The 18,484-nt window shown below is 45.3% G+C and overlaps 1 protein-coding gene across 2 annotated transcripts in view; it reads left to right on the top strand.

Moving 5' to 3' along the window:
• Nucleotides 1-18,484, top strand: part of JAKMIP1 (janus kinase and microtubule interacting protein 1) — an 88,721-nt gene that overhangs the window by 52,776 nt on the left and 17,461 nt on the right. The window contains exons 11-16 of one of the 2 annotated variants that reach the window (XM_054999276.1): nt 4,671-4,733; nt 8,134-8,232; nt 11,715-11,816; nt 12,779-12,832; nt 14,129-14,194; nt 16,905-16,973. In XM_054999276.1, coding sequence (XP_054855251.1) covers nt 4,671-4,733; nt 8,134-8,232; nt 11,715-11,816; nt 12,779-12,832; nt 14,129-14,194; nt 16,905-16,973 — 453 coding nt within the window. Of the gene's footprint in view, nt 1-4,670; nt 4,734-8,133; nt 8,308-11,714; nt 11,817-12,778; nt 12,833-14,128; nt 14,195-16,904; nt 16,974-18,484 lie in introns of those variants that run through there. The other variant, XM_054999277.1, reaches the window with a different exon arrangement.

Below are 18,484 nucleotides of genomic sequence, written 5' to 3'. Positions count from 1 at the left end.
TTCACACATGCATGAGGCAGGAGCTGGCACTGGGCAGGGGCTTGGTGCTGAGACACACCTCCTCCAGCTGTTGTGCAGTGGGAAGAGGAGCAGCATGCAGTGTCCTTTGGGGTGGACTTCAGGGATGTGAGGGTTTTTTTGGTCCTCGAGCTCACCCCAAGGTCCCAGAGGATGCTAGAGGAACTGGAAGAGAAGATCGACAGTGGCAACCCTTCCCTGGTTTTTTGAGGTCAGTAGTAGGCCTTTCAGGAAGAGGCAGGAAGAGAGAATGGAGGTAGCAGAAGTGCCAGCAGTGCCAGCTGTGTAGGGCCCGGTTCAGTCGAGAGGAAGACCTGGCTCATCTCTTGACTGCTGGACTGAGGAGCCGGTTGAAGAAGCACCACCAGGTGGCGCTTCTGCAGGGGGAGAAAAGGCTGTTGCTGCATGGCTGCCAGCAAGCCATGGGGGTTGTCCCGCGACCACTTCTGGTGCTCCCCACCCCAGGTCTCCTGTAGGGAAGGGACACCGAGCATCTCTGATGATGTTTGGTGGGGGTGGCACTATTGTCCCAAGGGGAGTGGTCCAGAGGGCAGGGAAGAGGGTTAGTCACCTCATTGGCAAGATGGTCGCTGTAGACTGGTATTCCTTTTCCATTGTTGAGGATTTGGGCTTCCACAGGCTGCTCCAAGAAGTCTGTCTTTGGTCCACACTCCCTGCTCACACCGTGCTGAGCTGGACCATGGTGTCTTCCCTTCGCAGGGCTGCCAGGGGCTGTTATCCCATGCTAGGGAGAGAAGTGTGCACTTCACATCAAAAATCTGGACCTGCTCTCAGTCACACTATGAATACCTCTTGCTGACTGCGCTCTGGTGGCAACCTGACAACCTTCTGCTGGGCGAGAGTCAGACAATCAGTGTCAGGCAGGGTGCGATGAGGGGGGTTACTTGGCTGGCCACACCAAGGTTCTTGATGAAGTGCACATGATGGAAAACAGCTCTGCCACCCGTGAGAGGCAATCAGCGGAGTGCGTAGGCAAGGACATGGATACTGGATACATGGTGACTGATAGGGGCGCAAACATGTGGGCAGCGGCATTGCAAGATTTTGTTTTGCTGTAAAGCCAACTTGGATTCCCTCCTCTCCCCACCCCACAACTGGTTGGGAGCAGAGAGGGAAGGCAGCAGGGTATAGCCCGACCTCGTCAGATCTTAGAAGCTAAGCAGGGTCAGTACGTAGATGGGTGACCACCAAGGAAGACTCTGCAGAGGAAGGCAATGGCAAGCCACTTCTGCTTCTCACTTACCTTGAAAGCTTGCTAGGGTCACCATAAGTCGGTTGCGATTTGATGGCACATATGCATGCACGCATAGGGAACAATGGAGAGTGGTGGGGGCAGCTTGTTCAGAGGACAAGAAGGACTAGGTTCCCTGCCATTTTGGTGGAATTTGCACAAAACACGCCCCCCCCCCCCACCGACACCATGATAGTTTCCCTCATAGGGAATAATGGAGCCAAATGTATCTGGATTGCTGAATAAAACCTAGATTTGAATACTAAATCATCATTTTGGGTCCCTAATATCCAGAATACTGAATATATATGGTATTCCAGATACCTGGATCTAAATAATATAGATTTTTTTTAAAGTGCACACCCCTATTTGAGATCTGCTGTTTACTTGAAAACTGACATAACTTTTGTTTTTTGAGCAGTTTGGCCGCTTTGGAAGCACCCTCATTGTCCAAGCATGCCATTTCTTTCCAGGGCTGGGGGTAGGGTTGAGGGGTCTCCCAAGTTTATAACCAATCCAGCCAGCACTGATTAAAAGGTGTTTGGGGTATCACCAAGATACTTTCAGCAGACTTGTACTTTATTTTAGTTATTTATTTTTATTTACTTTCTTTATACCCTGATTTCTCTCCAGTGGGGATCCAAAGTGGCTCACCTCATTCCTCTCGCCTCCATTTTATCCTTACAACAACCCTGTGAGGAAGGTTAGGCTGAGTGTGTGTGGCTGGCCCAAGGTCACCCAGTGTACATCCATGGCAGAGTGGGGATTCGTACCTGGCCTTCCAGATCCTAGACTGGCACACTCTAACCACTACACCTGCTGGCTCTCTAGCACTTTTATTTTAGAAAGGAACATTTTCAAAAAAGGGAAGAATGAATGGATAAACAGATGTAGTACTTGACAAGATAAAAGAGATGTAGCACTTTAAAAACTAAATGCTTGAAGCATTGCGGGAGATGCAAGAGAGACAGCTGAGCCAGCCTGTGACCCTGTAGTGTATCTGTATGCTTCAGTTTCCAAGCTGGGAGGTGCTGAGCTTAGCCCCGGGCTCTGGGATCTGTTCTGAACTCATTTTCACCTCCTTCTGCTACTGTATCTAGCTGCAGAATCGCTGCTGGGGTCATGAATGACTCTGCCTTAGGAAAAGCCATATTGGCTTCTTAGGCCGTTCTGACTGTGTAACTATAGAGTGCTGAGATAAGAATGGTCATTATTGTTCTTCAAAATAAATTTGATTTTGCAAATGAAAAGCTTCCTGTGCATGATGTGGTCATCTTACTTTTTTAAAGATTGTTTTGGGCCATACAGCTGGATCTACTCATTTACCTTAATTGATCCAGGGTTCAGATATTAAGTTTTTTTTTTTAAGTTCTTATGATTTGGAACGGTTATCATCACCATAACTGCACTTTGTGCTTTTCCTGAGTGTAGGAAAATATACTGTTCATCTTTTATATCAATAATTTGCACAGCATCTCTTTAAAGCAGGCTGATGTGATCACTTCCATGTTCCAAATGGGGAACAGAGACTGTAAGTGTGAGGGGGGAGATATATATATGAATATCTCTGTGAATCCTCAGCATGGGGCATATCCCATCACTCACCTGGTGCAGGATATACCTCCTTTCCACACATATAGATGTGTGAAGCAGAGTACACAGTGAAGTCCAGTGAGAAGAAATATAATTTAAGATAAGTTTGTTTAGTTAAAGAAGAACTTCATTTAAAAACTATTTACAGTAAGATAAACAACAAACTGAGAGAAACATTCATGTCTTGTACAGGGGAGAGAGGTAGTTTCACTAACAGACATTTTACAACTGACGCAGAACAGAACAGGATCTTCACTCACAGCAGGGAGGGGCTACTTCAGCAGCTACAGATAAACTATACAAAATATCAAGCCTTTTACTCTGCAAACACTCTGTACATTCAAATTAGACCACAGTGTTTTATTCCTACAGTAAGGCAGTGCCTTGCCTAAGGCTATCCAATGCCATGGCTGAGCTGATGAGATTTGATTAGGAAAGTGTGTTCCTTCAGAAGTTCCGAACATGTAAGCAGTTTGGGTAATTCTGCTGCTCCTGAATGTGGAGTATCACCATATCCAAATAATTGCTTTTGCAGTTTAGTTCAACACTGTATAAGTAATAGATAGGCCAGGAGAGCCTGATCTCATCAGATCTTAGAAGCTAAACAAGGTCTGCCTTGGTTAGTAAATGGAAGGTAGACCTCCAAGGAAGACCAGGGTTGCAGAAGCAGGCAATGGCAAACCACCTCTGATAGTCTCTTGCCATGAAAGCCCCACCAGGGGTCGCCATAAGTCAGCTATGACTTCAGGGCACTCTCCACCACCAATCTTAGTAATAGCATCCCTGATAGCCCAGGCTAGCCCACCCTCATGAGAGCTTGGAATCTAAGTAGGGTACACACCAACTAGTACTTGGATGGGAGGCTGTCAAGTAAAACAAGGGTTGTTACACAGAGGAAGGCAATGGCTTGAAAACCACACAAGGTGGAGCTTCCTGGGGTTGCCATGTGTCGGCTGCGACTCAGTGGCACATTTTACTATATTCTTAGCGATAATCATTGTTCAAAGTGAATGAATTCCTATGAATTCTTTTTTTTGTAGAGTTTAGTGTGTGTGTGTGTGTGTGTGTGTGTGTGTGTGAGAGAGAGAGAGAGAGAGAGAGAGATGGGAATGTCAGTTTTGCCCTGCAGCCTTATACAAGAGATGAAATTTAGCTAGTGAAGTTATTCAGAGGAGTTTTCCTGGGGCTGGTGGCTACTGCAGCAGTAACAAAACTGTTTCAGTCTTGGAGTGGTGATGTGATTGTGTAGAGTGACTGTTGTGGTGCTTGCAGTGATTCTAAGAGAAACATGGCTGCAATATGCCGGGGGCATTGAAATGAACCTTGTGAGCCTCCAACTGCAGCTTCTTATAGTGATGACAACTAGGTGGAAGTTGTGGCTCTTAAGCCCCAAGAAGTCTTGTGAAATACAAAGCTCTTGAGTTTTAAGATACGTTCCCCATTGCGTCAAAGGAGCCATTTTCTATTTGATGTCCCATCATTTCCATTTTGTCCTTTTATCTACTGGATAAGGATTCTGGAACTCATTTGCACCATGCATGATGTATTTTCCTCCTCGTTTCCATGTGTCTTAAAGTAAAACTTTAAAGGAGGATAACAGACAAGAACAGGCCATTCACTGCATTTCTATTCTGCAGGCTGTAAGAATATTGGCCAACTCTACTTAGCCTGAAAGCAAATGGTTATAGGAAGAAACTTCTCTGTTGCACTGTGTTATGCTCGTCTGCAAGTTGATGTCTTCCACTGTTTCACTGGTTCTTCTTGGGATAGACAGTCTTACCCTATTTCTGCATGTTCTGTCTTGTAGGATTCCAAATGGATAGAAGAAAAGCAAGTACTGATCAGGACTAACCAGGAATTGTTAGAAAAGGTATGTGAAGAGAATGACAACTTCAGTGTTATCTGCCCTAATTGTCATGAAAACAAATGCACTATGTCTTGATGGGAGGGGAGTAGAGAGGAGGGCTTGATAAGGCCAGTAAAAAGCATGATAAAGAGGAGCTTTCAGAAAAATTAGTACATACTGTAGGGCAGGGCTCATTTTGAGGGGGAACGCGCAGGAACGCAGTTCCGGCAGTTCCCCAAAGAGGTCACATGACAGGTAGCCCTGCCCACCTGACTCTCAGCCATTTTGGCCCGTTTCGGCCTGGATTGGGGCCAAAACGGCCCAGATCGGGCCTCTGAAGGGTGGTGGATCACTCTCCTGCTCAGCAGCAGCCCGATCCTGACCATTTTGGGCCCCTTTTCAGCCATTTTCAGCCCCTTTTTGCCGTTTTGGGCCTAATTTCAGCCCTGAATGGCCAGGATTGGGTCCAAAACAGCCAGAATAGGATGTCAAGGGGTGTGGCATATGCAAATCGGTTACGCTAATGGCACACTTCTGGCAATGTCAGGGGAGCGTGGCATATGCTATGAGTTATGCTTATGGGTTATGCTAATGAGTTCCTCCAGCTCTTTTTCTACGAAATGACCCCTGCTGTAGGGTAAACAGTGGTAGAGGATAGCTGAATTCTTTTTAACAATGATCCATCCCTGTTGTTTTAGTCCCTGTTTCTGTTTGTTTCATGTATACCTACCTTTCTTCCCAATAGGAACCCAAAGCAGTGTACATCATTGCCCCCCATTGTATCCTCACAACAGTCCTGTGAGGTAGCTTAGGCTGAGTGTGTGACTAGCCCAAGATCTCTCAATGAGCTTCTGTGACAGAGTAGGGATCCGAATCTGGGTCAGCCAGAACCTCATCTGAGACTCTAACCTCTGCTCAACACTGTCTCTCAACAGCCACTCTGTTTTAGTGTTTTTTTAAAAATACAGGAAAATCTTGTATCCAGAATGGAACTCCCTGGAGCAGTTTTCCATGGACCTGTGCTCTTAGCCATCGCATAACCAGCAAGCTTCTATTGAACTTAGGAGATTCAGGGGGTAGAGTCCACATATTTTACCATCCTAAAACAATTCATAATTAGATACAAACCACATGCACCCAATATGCAGCACGCTGGTTCAGTGGTTTCAACAGGCCAGTTGGGACAGTTGATGGCAGCACATGCAGGGCTCTCGTTGGCTCTTCCTTGTCCTACTCTATGCAGGAGCTCTTGAGACCAATCGTTCTACAGGCATGCTAAGGATGTTTCAGTATAGAGGCAAGATTGGTTTCTAGGATGACTATAAGCAAGGGGGGCTGGCCTTGAAGGTCCTGGGGCTATCACGCTTGGATCAGAGATAGCAGCAATGATGAACTTTTGATAAGGTCCCCCATGACATTCTGATGGGCAAACTGGAAGACTGTGGACTGGACTATAGGACAGTTCGGTGGATAGGGAACTGGTTAGAGGACCGCACCCAAAGAGTGGTGGTCAACGGCGTTTCGTCAGATTGGAGTGAGGTGTCCAGTCGGGTGCCGCAGGGCTCGTTTTTGGGCCCGGTACTTTTCAATATTTTTATCAACTATCTGGATGAAGGAGTAGAAGGACTGCTCATTCAATTTGCTGATGATACCAAATTGGGAGGAGTAGCAAACACCCAAGAAGATAGAAAATTCAACAAGACCTGAATACTGTGGAGAAGTGGGCAGCTGTGAATAGGATGCAATTCAACAAAGACAAGTGCACAGTATTACATCTGGGCCACAAAAATGGGAAGCACAAATACTGGATGGGGGATACACTTTTGGGCAGTAGTATATGTGAAAGGGATCTTGGGGTAAGAGTGGACTGTAAACTAAATACGAGCAGTCAGTGTGATGCGGTGGCAAAAAAAGGCCAGTTCAATCCTGGGTTGTATCAAAGGGGTCATAGCGTCGAAATCGCAGGAGGTCATAGCCCCTCTCTATACTGCCTTGGTCAGGTTGCACCTGGAGTATTGTGTGCAGTTCTGGAGGCCTCACTTCAAAAAGGATGTGGACAGACTTGAGAGGGTGCAGAAGAGAGCAACGAGGATGATCAGGGGTCTGGAGACTGAGCCCTACGAGGAAAGGCTGAGGGCCTTGGGAATGTTTAGTTTGGAGAAGAGGAGATTGAGGGGGGACATGATTGCTCTCTATAAATATTCGAAAGGCTGTCATTTGGAGGAGGGCAAAGAGCTGTTCCAGTTGGCAGCAGAGGGAAGGACCTGAAGCAATGGGCTTAAATTACATGCACAAATGTACCGGCTGGATATTAGGAAAAACTTTTTCACGGTCAGAGTAGTTCAGCGGTGGAATCAGCTGCCTAGGGAGGTGGTGAGCTCCCCTTCACTGGCAGTTTTCAAGAAGAGGCTGGATGATTACTTGTCAGAGATGCTTTAGGCTGATCCTGCACTGGGCAGGGGGTTGGACTAGATGGTCTGTAGGGCCCCTTCCAACTCTGTGATTCTATGATTCTATGATCAGTGATGGAACTCTAGGGGACGTCGGGTTGACTGGTCACTGCAGTTCCATCCCTGACTTTTCCGAGTGAGGTTTGCCCTGCACTTGGCAGCCGCTCTTTTCAAAGTTCAGAGGCGTATTGGAAAGATGGAAAGAAATGGTGGCTAAGAGCTGCATTGAAGTGGCTGTTTTAGGCACCTGTTCTCTGATGATGAGAGCATTGACAGAGGTTGTGCTTGAGAGATACCTTACGGCTGAAAAAAACCTTTTTGCCTGTAATAAAGATATTCCTGACTTAAACGAAGCGAATGCATTCTAATGGCCACCATGCATTCGCGTCCGCCATAAGTTCTATGTCCTAGAAGCACAAAACTTAGAAATAAATTGTTTTTTTAAACTTTTCAAAAAGGGTTCTTTTAAATTGTCAGGCTATACAAAACTTAGAGCATACATTGTTTGTCACTTGTTCTTTTTGGCTGATTCCGCACACGTTGGATAATGCACTTTCAATGCACTTTATCAATCGTTTGAGGTGGGTTTTTTGTTCCGCACACGAAAAAATCCGTTCCAAATTATCTATAAAGAGGATTGGAAGTGCATTATCCAACGTGTGCGAAATCACTGAGAAGCCAGTGGATTGGCTTCAGCAGTACCAGTGAAGTGCTAGAGATGGGAGAATAAGTTGTGTTCCCGTTTTTTGCAATGTTTCACAATTGTGTGTGTGTGTACTACTTTAACTCTTTTAAAAACCTGTCTCTGTCTGCAGCTCAAGCTGGGTGGCTACCTGGGCAATCCAAGAGCGGCACAAATCTCTGTCTGTGATAGAAGTTCCTCTTGCTTTTATTTCTGCAGCTGATGCTTTGCCACGTAACTATGTTGGCTTTTCTCTCGGTCCACAGTTATGTGATACTTTGCTCTCTCTCAGGTTTATAAAATGGAGCAGGAAGAAAGGCAGCTGAAGAGTGAGATGCAAGATGCCAGAGATCAGAATGAGCTCCTGGAATTCCGTGTCCTAGAACTGGAAGTAAGAGACTCTCTCGGTTGTAAACTCTCAAACGGAGCTGAGTTGGTCTTTGAACCCAAGTTGAAATTCCTGTGACGTTTACTAGCACCGAGTGCATGTGTAAAGGGAAACTAACCAGATTTTCTGAAAATCTGTTGTGATATATGAGCGATGAATATAATGCCACTGCATTAATGCACTTTGGGAGGGAATGCTCACTAATTTTATGATGTTTTAACATAGCTAATTTATATATGTGTGTGTGTGTGTATATATATCGCATATCATTGTTTTGCATCCAATAAAATATTTTCTTTATCAGTGTTTGTGACTTTTGTTTCTTCCACTTCCATGACTGTTCCCTCCCCGCATGCAACGTTTCTGATAATGCATCCCCCCCTCCCCGACATTCTCAATTAACACACTTCGGCATGAAAAGCTTGATACATCCATCATGTCAATCCTTTTTTCTTTTTTTTAAAAAAAAGTTTACTTTCAGTCATTTTATGTAAGGGCAAATACTTTTATTTAATATTTTTTTAAATGACGTGAATCTCTTCTTCTTGGTGAAACAACAATACGGTTTAAAAACGGAATAATGTTTAAATAGGAGGAAGTTTGTTTCCCGGGAAAGTGTGCCTCTTCTTTTCAGCAGACCTTTGTCTATTCAGCATGGCTCCATGGTGTGATTTATTCCTTTCACACAGGATTTGTATCACGCAGGATTCACGCAGGATTTGTATCAGGCTTGTTCTTACATTCCCCCCGTCAAAGGAAAGGGGGTGAAAAGCTGCTGCCGAAAGATGAGGGAGCATCTTCCTCATGTTTTGTTTTCACCTCCTTTATATCATCCACCTTCATGTGTGCCTCAGTGTGGATCTTCCCTGGCACTTTGTCTTATTGAAACACTCCCTCCACCCCAGGGCTTTTTTTCTGGGAAAAGGGGTGGTGGAATTCAGATGGTTGCCTTTGGCGAAAATGGTCACATGGCGGGTGGCCCCGCCCCCTGATCTCCAGACAGAGGGGGGTTTAGATTGCCCTCCGCGCTGCTCAGCAGCACGGAGAGCAATCTAAACTCCCCTCTGCCTGGAGATCAGGGGGCGGGGCCACCAGCCATGTGACTATTTTCAAGAGGTTCCGGAACTCCGTTCCACCGCGTTCCCGCTGAAAAAAAGCCCTGCTCCACCCCAGTTGCTGTTTCATGTGGCTTAAATTTATTTTACGACCCTTCAAAGTTTAAATTTAATGCTGGACTGTTAGTATAATATTGTGGGAAAGCACTGATGTGTATTTTACACTGTACTGGCTTATGTTACTTAACAGGACAAAACCTTACACATCCCTTTTCAGGCATCTTATGTGATCTCCATCAAAGGTGGGCTTTGGCAGCTGTGCAAAATAAGCTCTGTGCAATAAATCATTTGATAGGTGCCAGTGCTTTATCATTATTTATTTATTTAGGGAATGTGTTTGTTGCCTCCAGCCACAGAGGCTTACAAAATAAGACATGATAAAAACATAAAACGGCATGAAATAGTTAACGTATTATTAAAAACACAGCTCAAAAACAGTAATTTTAAAAGCATCTCAAAAGCAAGTTCTCATGCTGGAAGCAGACTGTAAACACATTTTTTAAAAGATTGACCTCTTAATGGAAAGCCTGAGTAAGAAGCAATGTTTTGGCCCGATGCCTAAAAAGAGAGAGAAGAGGAAGAGCCAGGTGAGCCTTAAGGGGGAGGGCACTCCATGGGTGGGAGGACTCGGAAAAAGCTCTGTTGTCAATAGCTTTTGTGACTCATGGTTGGAAAAAAAATGGGATGTGAAAGCTATTGAGAATAATCGGAGTGATATTTGATGTTGTTTCTAAGAGACAGGGCTCATTTTGAGGGGGAACGCGCAGGAATGCAGTTCCGGTAATTCTCCAAAGAGTTCATATGTCAGGTGGTCCCGCCCACCTGATTTATGGCCATTTTGGGCCCATTTTGGCCTGGATTTGGCCCAAAATATCCAGGATCAGGCCTAAAACAGCCAGGATTGGTCCCAAAACGGCCAGGATCAGGCCTCTGACGGGTGGTGGATCACTCTCCCGCTCAGCAGCGGCTCAGTCCTGATCATTTTGGGCCCCTTTTCGGCCATTTTCAGCTCCTTTTTGCTATTTTGGGCCCAGTTTCGGCCCTGAATGGCCAGGAGTGGGTCCAAAACAGCCAGGATAGGTGATATCAGGGGGTACAGCATATGCAAATCAGTTATGCTAATGGCACACTTCCAGCAATGTCAAGGGGTGTGGCATATGCTAATGAGTTGTGCTGATGAGTTATGCTAATAAGTTCCTGGAGCTCTTTTTCTACAAAATAACCCCTGCTAAGAGATGCTTCACGTACTTGTGCAATAGTTTGCCTCAGCTGGCGTGTTTTGGCAGCCTTTTCACAATTCATATTCTCTCATTCCTGAAACGTAAGATGAGATTCCCATGCTTTTGAAACACCAGAGTGGACTGACCAGTCCTTGAATGAATTCTGTGCATTCTGTGAATCCTGCCCTGTGAAGGATTTTCTGGTTATGTGTACATGATTTAAATAACATTGAAGAAAGTTTGAGCTCTTTTACCTTTAAAGAAACTTGGGTACCCCTCAGTACTGCAACCAATTATTTCTGTGCCTGAGGAAGGCCTCCGATTCAACCTCCTAGTAGATACCCTCCTAGTAGTTTCCTGTGTCAATATAAAATCGAAGGGCCTCTGTTGAGAGTGACTAGGGCAAGCTAGGGATAGGCATGGACTACCTAAGGCTGTGTCCAGTCTCAGCATGCCAGGCTGCTCCGGCTGTCTGCTACTCTAGAGGGAAGTCTGAATTTGGGCAGATAGCAAGAGGGAGGGCAGGAAGGGATGAGCCAGGGTATGTCCCCAGTATAATGCCAATCACCACTTTGGGATCAGGTAGGATTTTTTCTCCCGGCTAGATTGGCTGGGGGGTCCTTTTTGTCTTCCTCTGAGCGTTGAGCAGAGGTCACTGGGGGAGTGTAGGGGGGTAGCTGTGAATTTCCTGCATTGTGCAGGGGGTTGGATTATATGACTTGTGGGGTCCCTTCCAACTCTGTTTCTATGAACCTGCTTTTCTGATCTCCTCTTCCCTCCAGGCTGGATCTTGAGCTTGAGTCTCCATGAACTCCCCATTGCATGCAGAAGTTCCTGTTGGAGCGCTCCCCAAAACATGCTGGCTGCTGTGATCCAATCAGGGTTGCATGTCATGCGTCAGACATTCACCTCACGATGCATTTTATTGTTAACTGTCCTTCTGGCTCTTCTATCTGCCATCTTGGAAACCTTTCTGAAATGAAATTATCCTATTTTGGACCTGTTGGTGTGGCCTGGTTTGACAAGGTGTCCCATATCAGTCCTTCACACATCCACATACGTCGTTTTTGCTTGGCTTGAATCACTTGGAGAGGGTGGGGTTCTTCTGATAACTCTGTATGTTCTTGTTTTGAACAAAATCTTTCTTCAGGAGAGAGAACGAAGGTCACCAGCTTTTAACCTTCAAATATCTGCCTTCCCTGAGAACAACAGCAGCGCCCTTCAGCTGTTCTGTCAGCAAGAGGGAATAAAGGTAGATGTGGATTTGTCCATTCTTGTGGAATAGCTGGAACAGTTTGCGGGTTGCGCCAGATGTGATGGCGGCAGCCGGCTTTTGTTCTCTTTATGTGTGAGCGGTGGATCTGACTGTAACATCCAAACTTGAGTGGTGTGAGTGAGGGAAACGGCCTCTCCCTGTGCTCTGCACTGGCTCACATCTGGAATTAGAACCAGGCTGAGCGAGAAAAGAATTTGGGGAATAGCTGGGAGGTAAGGCTGGGGAGCGTTTAGCTCCCCTCATTGCAGGGTCCCGTTTTGATATTAAACATCAGACCCCACCTTCAGCTTCAGACTCCAGCTGCCTTGTGAAGTGATTCAACTTCCACCTTTTCAGCTGTTTGTTGCAGGGTTCAGGGCGCTGTGAAGTCCACGTGGCCCTCCAAAGTACTTTCCCACACATTGCATGCAGGTTCCTAATAGTGTTCACTGAGTATTTGGTTATACCTACAATATTTCATGTTTAAACATAATGTGAAATTATTTTCCTTTGCGCAATGAGTGTCAGGTTGCCTTTGCTGACTTCATGCAGCGTGATTTGGTAGCAAATACTTTAATGCCGTTCCAGGGTCATGCTGGCAGCTTGGGGAAACTTTTTTTTTAAAGTTGGATGTGATTTTAATGGTGATTTAAGTTACTGAACAAAAATTGATATAAATATATGATACAATTAGTAACTAGGATGAAATTGCATTCGTCATAGATAACTTTTTAGAACTGTTCTTACCTGACTTTCCTGTTACGAATTAGGCTAAAATCAGAGATTCACCTTTTCAGGCATATGATGGGAATTGTTACTATGGACGTGAGAATTTCCTTTGTAGCAGTTATTTCTAGCTTAAATGGTGTAAAAAAAAAGTTTGTAACAGTCAAAGTTTATACAAATGTGTGTGATTTGATTGCCAAGTGAAAAATAAATATTGACATTTTCTCTTCCAGGATGTGAATATTTCTGAACTTATGAAGAAGCTAGATATCCTTGGTGATAATGGGGTAGTTAATCTATTTATTTATATAGTTCCAATTATGTATTTTTAAACGGGATTTTGTTGTTGTTGTTATGGCATGTCAGCATGAATTCTGTAGTGGCAAGAGAGGACATTGTATGTCAGCTAAAGGTGAATGCCCAGTGATATGGCCAAACACAAAATAATTAAAACCGTAAAACATGCAAAATAATCAAAACTATAAAATGCTCAAATTCTCCTCTGATTTGTGGTCAGCTTTAATGGTTTAAATTGATTTAATGCTTGATATGTGAACTAATTGTACAGAGCCCATCAACTGCAATATTGGTGGTGGAGAGTGCCCTCAAGTCAGAGCTGACTTATGGTGACCCCTGGTGGGGTGTTCATGGCAAAAGACTATCAGAGGTGGTTCACCATTTCCTGCTTCTGCAACCCTGGTCTTCATTGGAGGTCTCCCATTCAAGTACTAACCAAGGCCAACCCTGCTTCTGAGATCTGAGATCAGGCTCTCCTGGGCTATCCAGGTTAGGGGAACTGCAACTGCAATATTGCACCATCATAATTCTCTAGTGATCTGGAGCCTTCAACAGAAATTCTTCTTGTACAGGTGCCACTTTTTAGGATTTGACCTGAAGTCAAATGCCATCATTCACTCCCACCAGGCATTGCTCAATTCAGACTGCACGTTCCATCTCTGATGGGTCAGGCACTTCCCCTTAGTTCCCAAGCTCTGCCCCTAGAGTATCAGAGTGTGAGCCTCCAGGATATACCCCTAAACCAGAGAGAGTTATTATAACTATAGCTCCAGGCAATTGTTTGTCTTTGCAAAGCTTCATCTAAATGAAATCACGGTTGGGCTGCATTCAGGCATTATGAATAAACCTTTTTGTTCATGTACGTACAGACCTAGCTAGTCATTGTGTTTGTGTGCTTCTTCCATCCTCTTCTTTGCACAGCACATGGCAACTGAAGTCAGAAGACTAACAGCAGTTAATTGTAATTTCTGCATGCAAATGCCTGGATTAACTGGAGATGGTTTCATTCCTGGTGATTGGGATTCTTTCTTAACCAGGATTTAACCATGGTTAAGAATCCCTGTAAGTGGGAAGGAAACTAGCCACAGTTAGTCCATCCATTTAGTTATCACAACACACATGGCTTGTTTGAAGTCTTCTGTCTTCAACTGCTGTGCAAATGGAGGCGGTAGGATAAATCAGTATGTGCACATCACAAACAGATGGTGATTTCCTTGTGACTTCTAAAAACGTGCCCCATAGAGCCTGTAAGGAGTTGTAAACTAAAGTGTCACTTTCTGTTTTAGAATCTGAGGAATGAAGAACAGGTTGCAATAATCCAAGCTGGAACTGTACTTTCCCTCTGTGAAAAGGTATAATTCAGCAGATACTTGCTTATCAAAGGCATGAACTTTCCATCCCACTAAAGCTGTATTCCTCTTCTTTATGTGCCATGTTTGTTTGTTTTTAAAACCTCTCTGCCCAGTTTTGTTTAAATCACTTTAAATCCTGATTTTATTGGGAATCCGTTGGTGAAAGGCTTTAAGCATAACCTCCGTTTAAAAGCTCTTCATAAAAAAAATTGCTTGTTTATAGGAATTAAATAGCACCATTCCCAGACTTTAGCAACCAATTTGATTTCAGACCCATTGCCTCTGTTGAAGTTGAACACCATCTGTTAACAGCTGAGAGCAGAAATGCTGTTGCTGGCTTCCCCTCTTCCTTCACAAAGTAGCCTAAATCACTGGGTGAGGTGGAGGGGAAGGAGAGGGGATGGGGTGGGGAGGGAAGGATGGATGGCACATGTGCTCCTCCATTTCATAGCACAGTTGGGGGGGGGGGCGGGTGAAAGTTGTGGGAGAAGATGGCAGTGGCAGCAGAAGAGGAGGATTTACTTCATGAAAGTGGCAAAGGTGATGTTTTGTCATCCTGATTGTTAACTGATGGTGTTCAACTCCAATGACAGAAGCAGGCCTAGTTCTAACCAGAGTTGCATGACACCTGTGTGTACCTGCTGATGTGCATCTGGAAAATGTACCGTCTAGTTATGCCCTCAGCCAATTAAAGTTCTAGGGGTGGAGCTATTGGATCCTGGCATCCAATCAGTGCCTTTTCTGGCTACTGGCAATGTTCTATAAGCTCCCTCCCTCTCTAAAAGGGGGGGGGACAGGTTCTGTCCCCTTCTCCTGAAGAGGAGAGAACTTGCTCCCACTCCTAGAAAACCGAGAGAGCCCCATTTTCAAATTAACTACTTAGGACTTAGATGAGCCTGCCCTCTGTCTTTACAAAGGGTCCAGGGTGTTGTTGGAAGGGAAATGATCCAGCAATGTATCTGAAGCTAAGTCTAGGTCTTGGAAACCTAGGTCATCTGAGCTGCTCTGAGTTCCATAACGGAAGGAAGGTGGAATATAAATGTGATAAATGAAACAAATTTCCACGTTGAATTTCTGCAAATCGACTCTGTGCCTCGAGGGGAGCAGCCTCCTGTGGCAAGCCATTAAAAGTCGCTTTAGCGTGGCAACTGTTGCATAGTGAATAGCCAGGAAAGGAGTCCACACGTGGCTGCCTACAAATGTGGTGCCGTTTAGTGGCTTACCCTAAAATGAAAGGCTCTTCCCCGCTTTGGGGTAAACAAAATAACGCATTAATTATGAAGGGAGGAAGAGCACGCATCCTGCCATGCTCAGAACTGTACGGATGCAAACCTGCAATTTGCCACTCATTGATTTATGTTCCGCCCACACATTAAGTCATGATTAGGGCTCTGGGGATCTCTAGGAGACTCTCTGTTTTGATCACACAGTTCTAAGAACTCTTGGAAACGCTGTTTCCCCCTGAGCTATCTTCTGAACTCATGTGGGGGGAGATTATTGTGTAATTATGGCTTAGAGATGGCTGTTGCTAGGACTTTGGTCTCTCCTGGGTGTTTCCTAACTCAGTCTAATGCTGCGCTCTCATCTGAAAAGTGCCTCTCAGGTTAGTTTTTCGGTACATGGTAAAGGTGTCCTGTATCGAATGCTGAATTGGACTCCCATGCAGTTCAATAGACCCAGAAAATGGAGCCAGGGATTTTTCTGCAGACTTTGGGTTTTTTTAGAAAAAAGTGAAAACCCCAGAAACAAGGGGGGCAGTTAATCCACATACCCCCTCCCCAAGGCAGGAACTTTGTCTATCTTTGCACAGTCTGTGTATGGAGCATCCCCTTTGGATTGGCCATAGGATGGGTGGAGGAGCAGGAACCACCACCTAGGCCAGACAGGCAAGAGAGAGAGAACACCATAGCTGTTGCTGCAAGTGCTAGATAGGTGGGAGGTAAGAGGGGAAAGCCAAAGCTTCCTTTGCATAAGCCAGGGAGGCAGAGGCAGTGGGCTGTAGGAGAGTGGAGGAGAGGGAGTCTGAAGTATCCTCCCCTGCAATGTGAGCCAGGTAGACACTGGCAGCAGCTCTGCGGATGGTCGGGAGGGTCAGCAAGTGGAGGGCCCATGCGGCGGGAGATAAAAACAATAGGATTCCCCTCTCTGCAAGTCTCATGGGTCCCCACACGTAACATTCTAATACCATTTATGACATGCACCTATGTGAGAAAACAAACGATCCTGATTTATGTAGAAAATATATTATGGGCACCCGCTCAAAATGCGTTACACGAAGTTTCTGATCAAGGGAGATACGATCGGTCCATTTCAATATAAAAAGCGACATCCCTCCCCTCTTTGGATTGTATCCCAAGTTTGTTTTTTATTAATGGAAGTCACTTTCATCAACGGAAACAATACTTTTGCCTCCCCACCTCCACAGCAACTCACTAAGCCCCCAAATGCCCCTCAGGGGCAGCATGGGGGAGATCAGTGGGCAGCGTTGGGATGTGGGAGGTAGAAAAGTTCCTGTCCATGGAGGCAAAGGCCACCTTCTAGCTGAAATGTTAGTCTGGCTCCAACCTTTTGTTTCCAGATGTCCCAGTCCAATTGTTGCATTTGTTCTCTAGAGGATCCAGTGAATATTTACTTACCCCAAATTTGGCTTGAGTCTCTGTTGAAGACTGCAGTTTCAGTTTTTTTGCAGTTTCAATTTACTTTCCTACAGTGGCTAAAACAAATAGAGGAGACAGAAGCCGCGCTCACTCAGAAGATGGTGGACCTGGAAAATGAAAAGGTAAGAAGGAAAGAAATGACCAGCCTTTCGTTTTTCACAAGTAGATGAGATTGGGATTAGCGATGGGCACAAACCAAAATTAAGCACGAACCAGGTCAGTTTGTGGTTTGCGAACCGCGGTTCATCAGATCCCATTTCTGACGAATCGCCATGAACTCAGGCTGGTTCGTTTGGTTCGTGACTGCAGACAGCCTGGTGCCAATCAATCAGTTTCCTAGGCAACCAGGGATGGACTTCCTGCAGACCTTCTGTTGACCCAGAAGTGACCTTCTGCTGACCTGGAAGTGATGATTTTCTGACCCGGATGTGATGTTTTCACGACCCAAACAAGCCGGTTCGCGAACCAGGGGCAGGTTCGTGAAAGTTCATGGTTCGTGAAATTTGACAAACCACAAACTGCATAGTTCGGGTTTTTTCCAGTTCGTGCCCATCTCTAATTGGGATGCATGGTGTTTCCCCCCACTTTAATAGGAATGGCCTCCTGCAGACCTCAGTGAATGTGGTTCTTTCCCTTTAAACCTGGCTTTGTAGTACTGAAAAGAATGATGTTAGCTGTGACTCCAGGAACAAGTCAAAGAGGGTCTTATTTTGCCCAAGACTCCTGCCCGTATCCTCTTTGCGCAGCACTTTTGGGCCAGTCACAGCAGAATCCCAGGTCGAGGGTTTAGTTCATTTGTTCTTGGCTGATGTGTCGCTGTCTCTCCCACCTACCCCCAAAAGCTGAGAGGTCCTTTCAGTCCAATGACCTTCGCTGCCTCATTCCGTATCTGTTCTCTATTAAGAGGCAGTCAAGTCTCAGGATCTTCCCTGATTCGTAACTATGCACAATATCAACTGGAGCTACAATTGCCTGTGTGAGAAGATTGCTGTAAAGCTCTCCAGTGATTGCTTTTGATCTCTGTAGGGTGTAAGGAATGCCTTCCCCTTTCCGTTAGCTCCCTGTGATTCTGCAGTTTTCCCCAGTCACTGCCAATTAAGATTGCAAAGCCTCCAGGACATGTGCACGCCAATACACACTCCTGCCTAATGCTGAGGCTTCCCTCTACCCCCTTGCAGCATAGTAAAGATGCCATTACTATACCTGTGGCTCCCATCAGATATCCCATGAAACCAAGATTTCTTTAAACTAGCTATGGTTAATGCGCTTATATGAATACAGGCCATTCCCCTACCTTTGGCTAGCTAGGGTACACCATACCATGGTCTGAAATCAGGGTTGAAGTTGGCTGATGAAACACAGTCTTACCTGTGGCTGTGTGTGATGTAGAGATGTGGTTGTGCTGGATTGACCGTGCGGTGTGTTCACCAGTTCCCACCCCCACTGGAATGCAAGCTTGGGAGAGGGGGCAGCTGGGGAAGACGCAAAGGTGCTTAAACAAACCTTTGTCAAGGTCAGAGTCTGCCAGCCAAATTCAGATTTTGCAAATGAGCCAGTTAAAATAAACCACGGATTCGTGTCATGCCTGAGCTGTTTGTGAAATTCCAAAACGGAACAGTTTCATACCTACTTC

The sequence above is a fragment of the Eublepharis macularius genome, chromosome 15 (genome assembly GCF_028583425.1).
Source record: "Eublepharis macularius isolate TG4126 chromosome 15, MPM_Emac_v1.0, whole genome shotgun sequence".
Classification (NCBI taxonomy): domain Eukaryota; kingdom Metazoa; phylum Chordata; class Lepidosauria; order Squamata; family Eublepharidae; genus Eublepharis; species Eublepharis macularius.
This window is presented reverse-complemented; position numbering and strand designations above follow the sequence as displayed.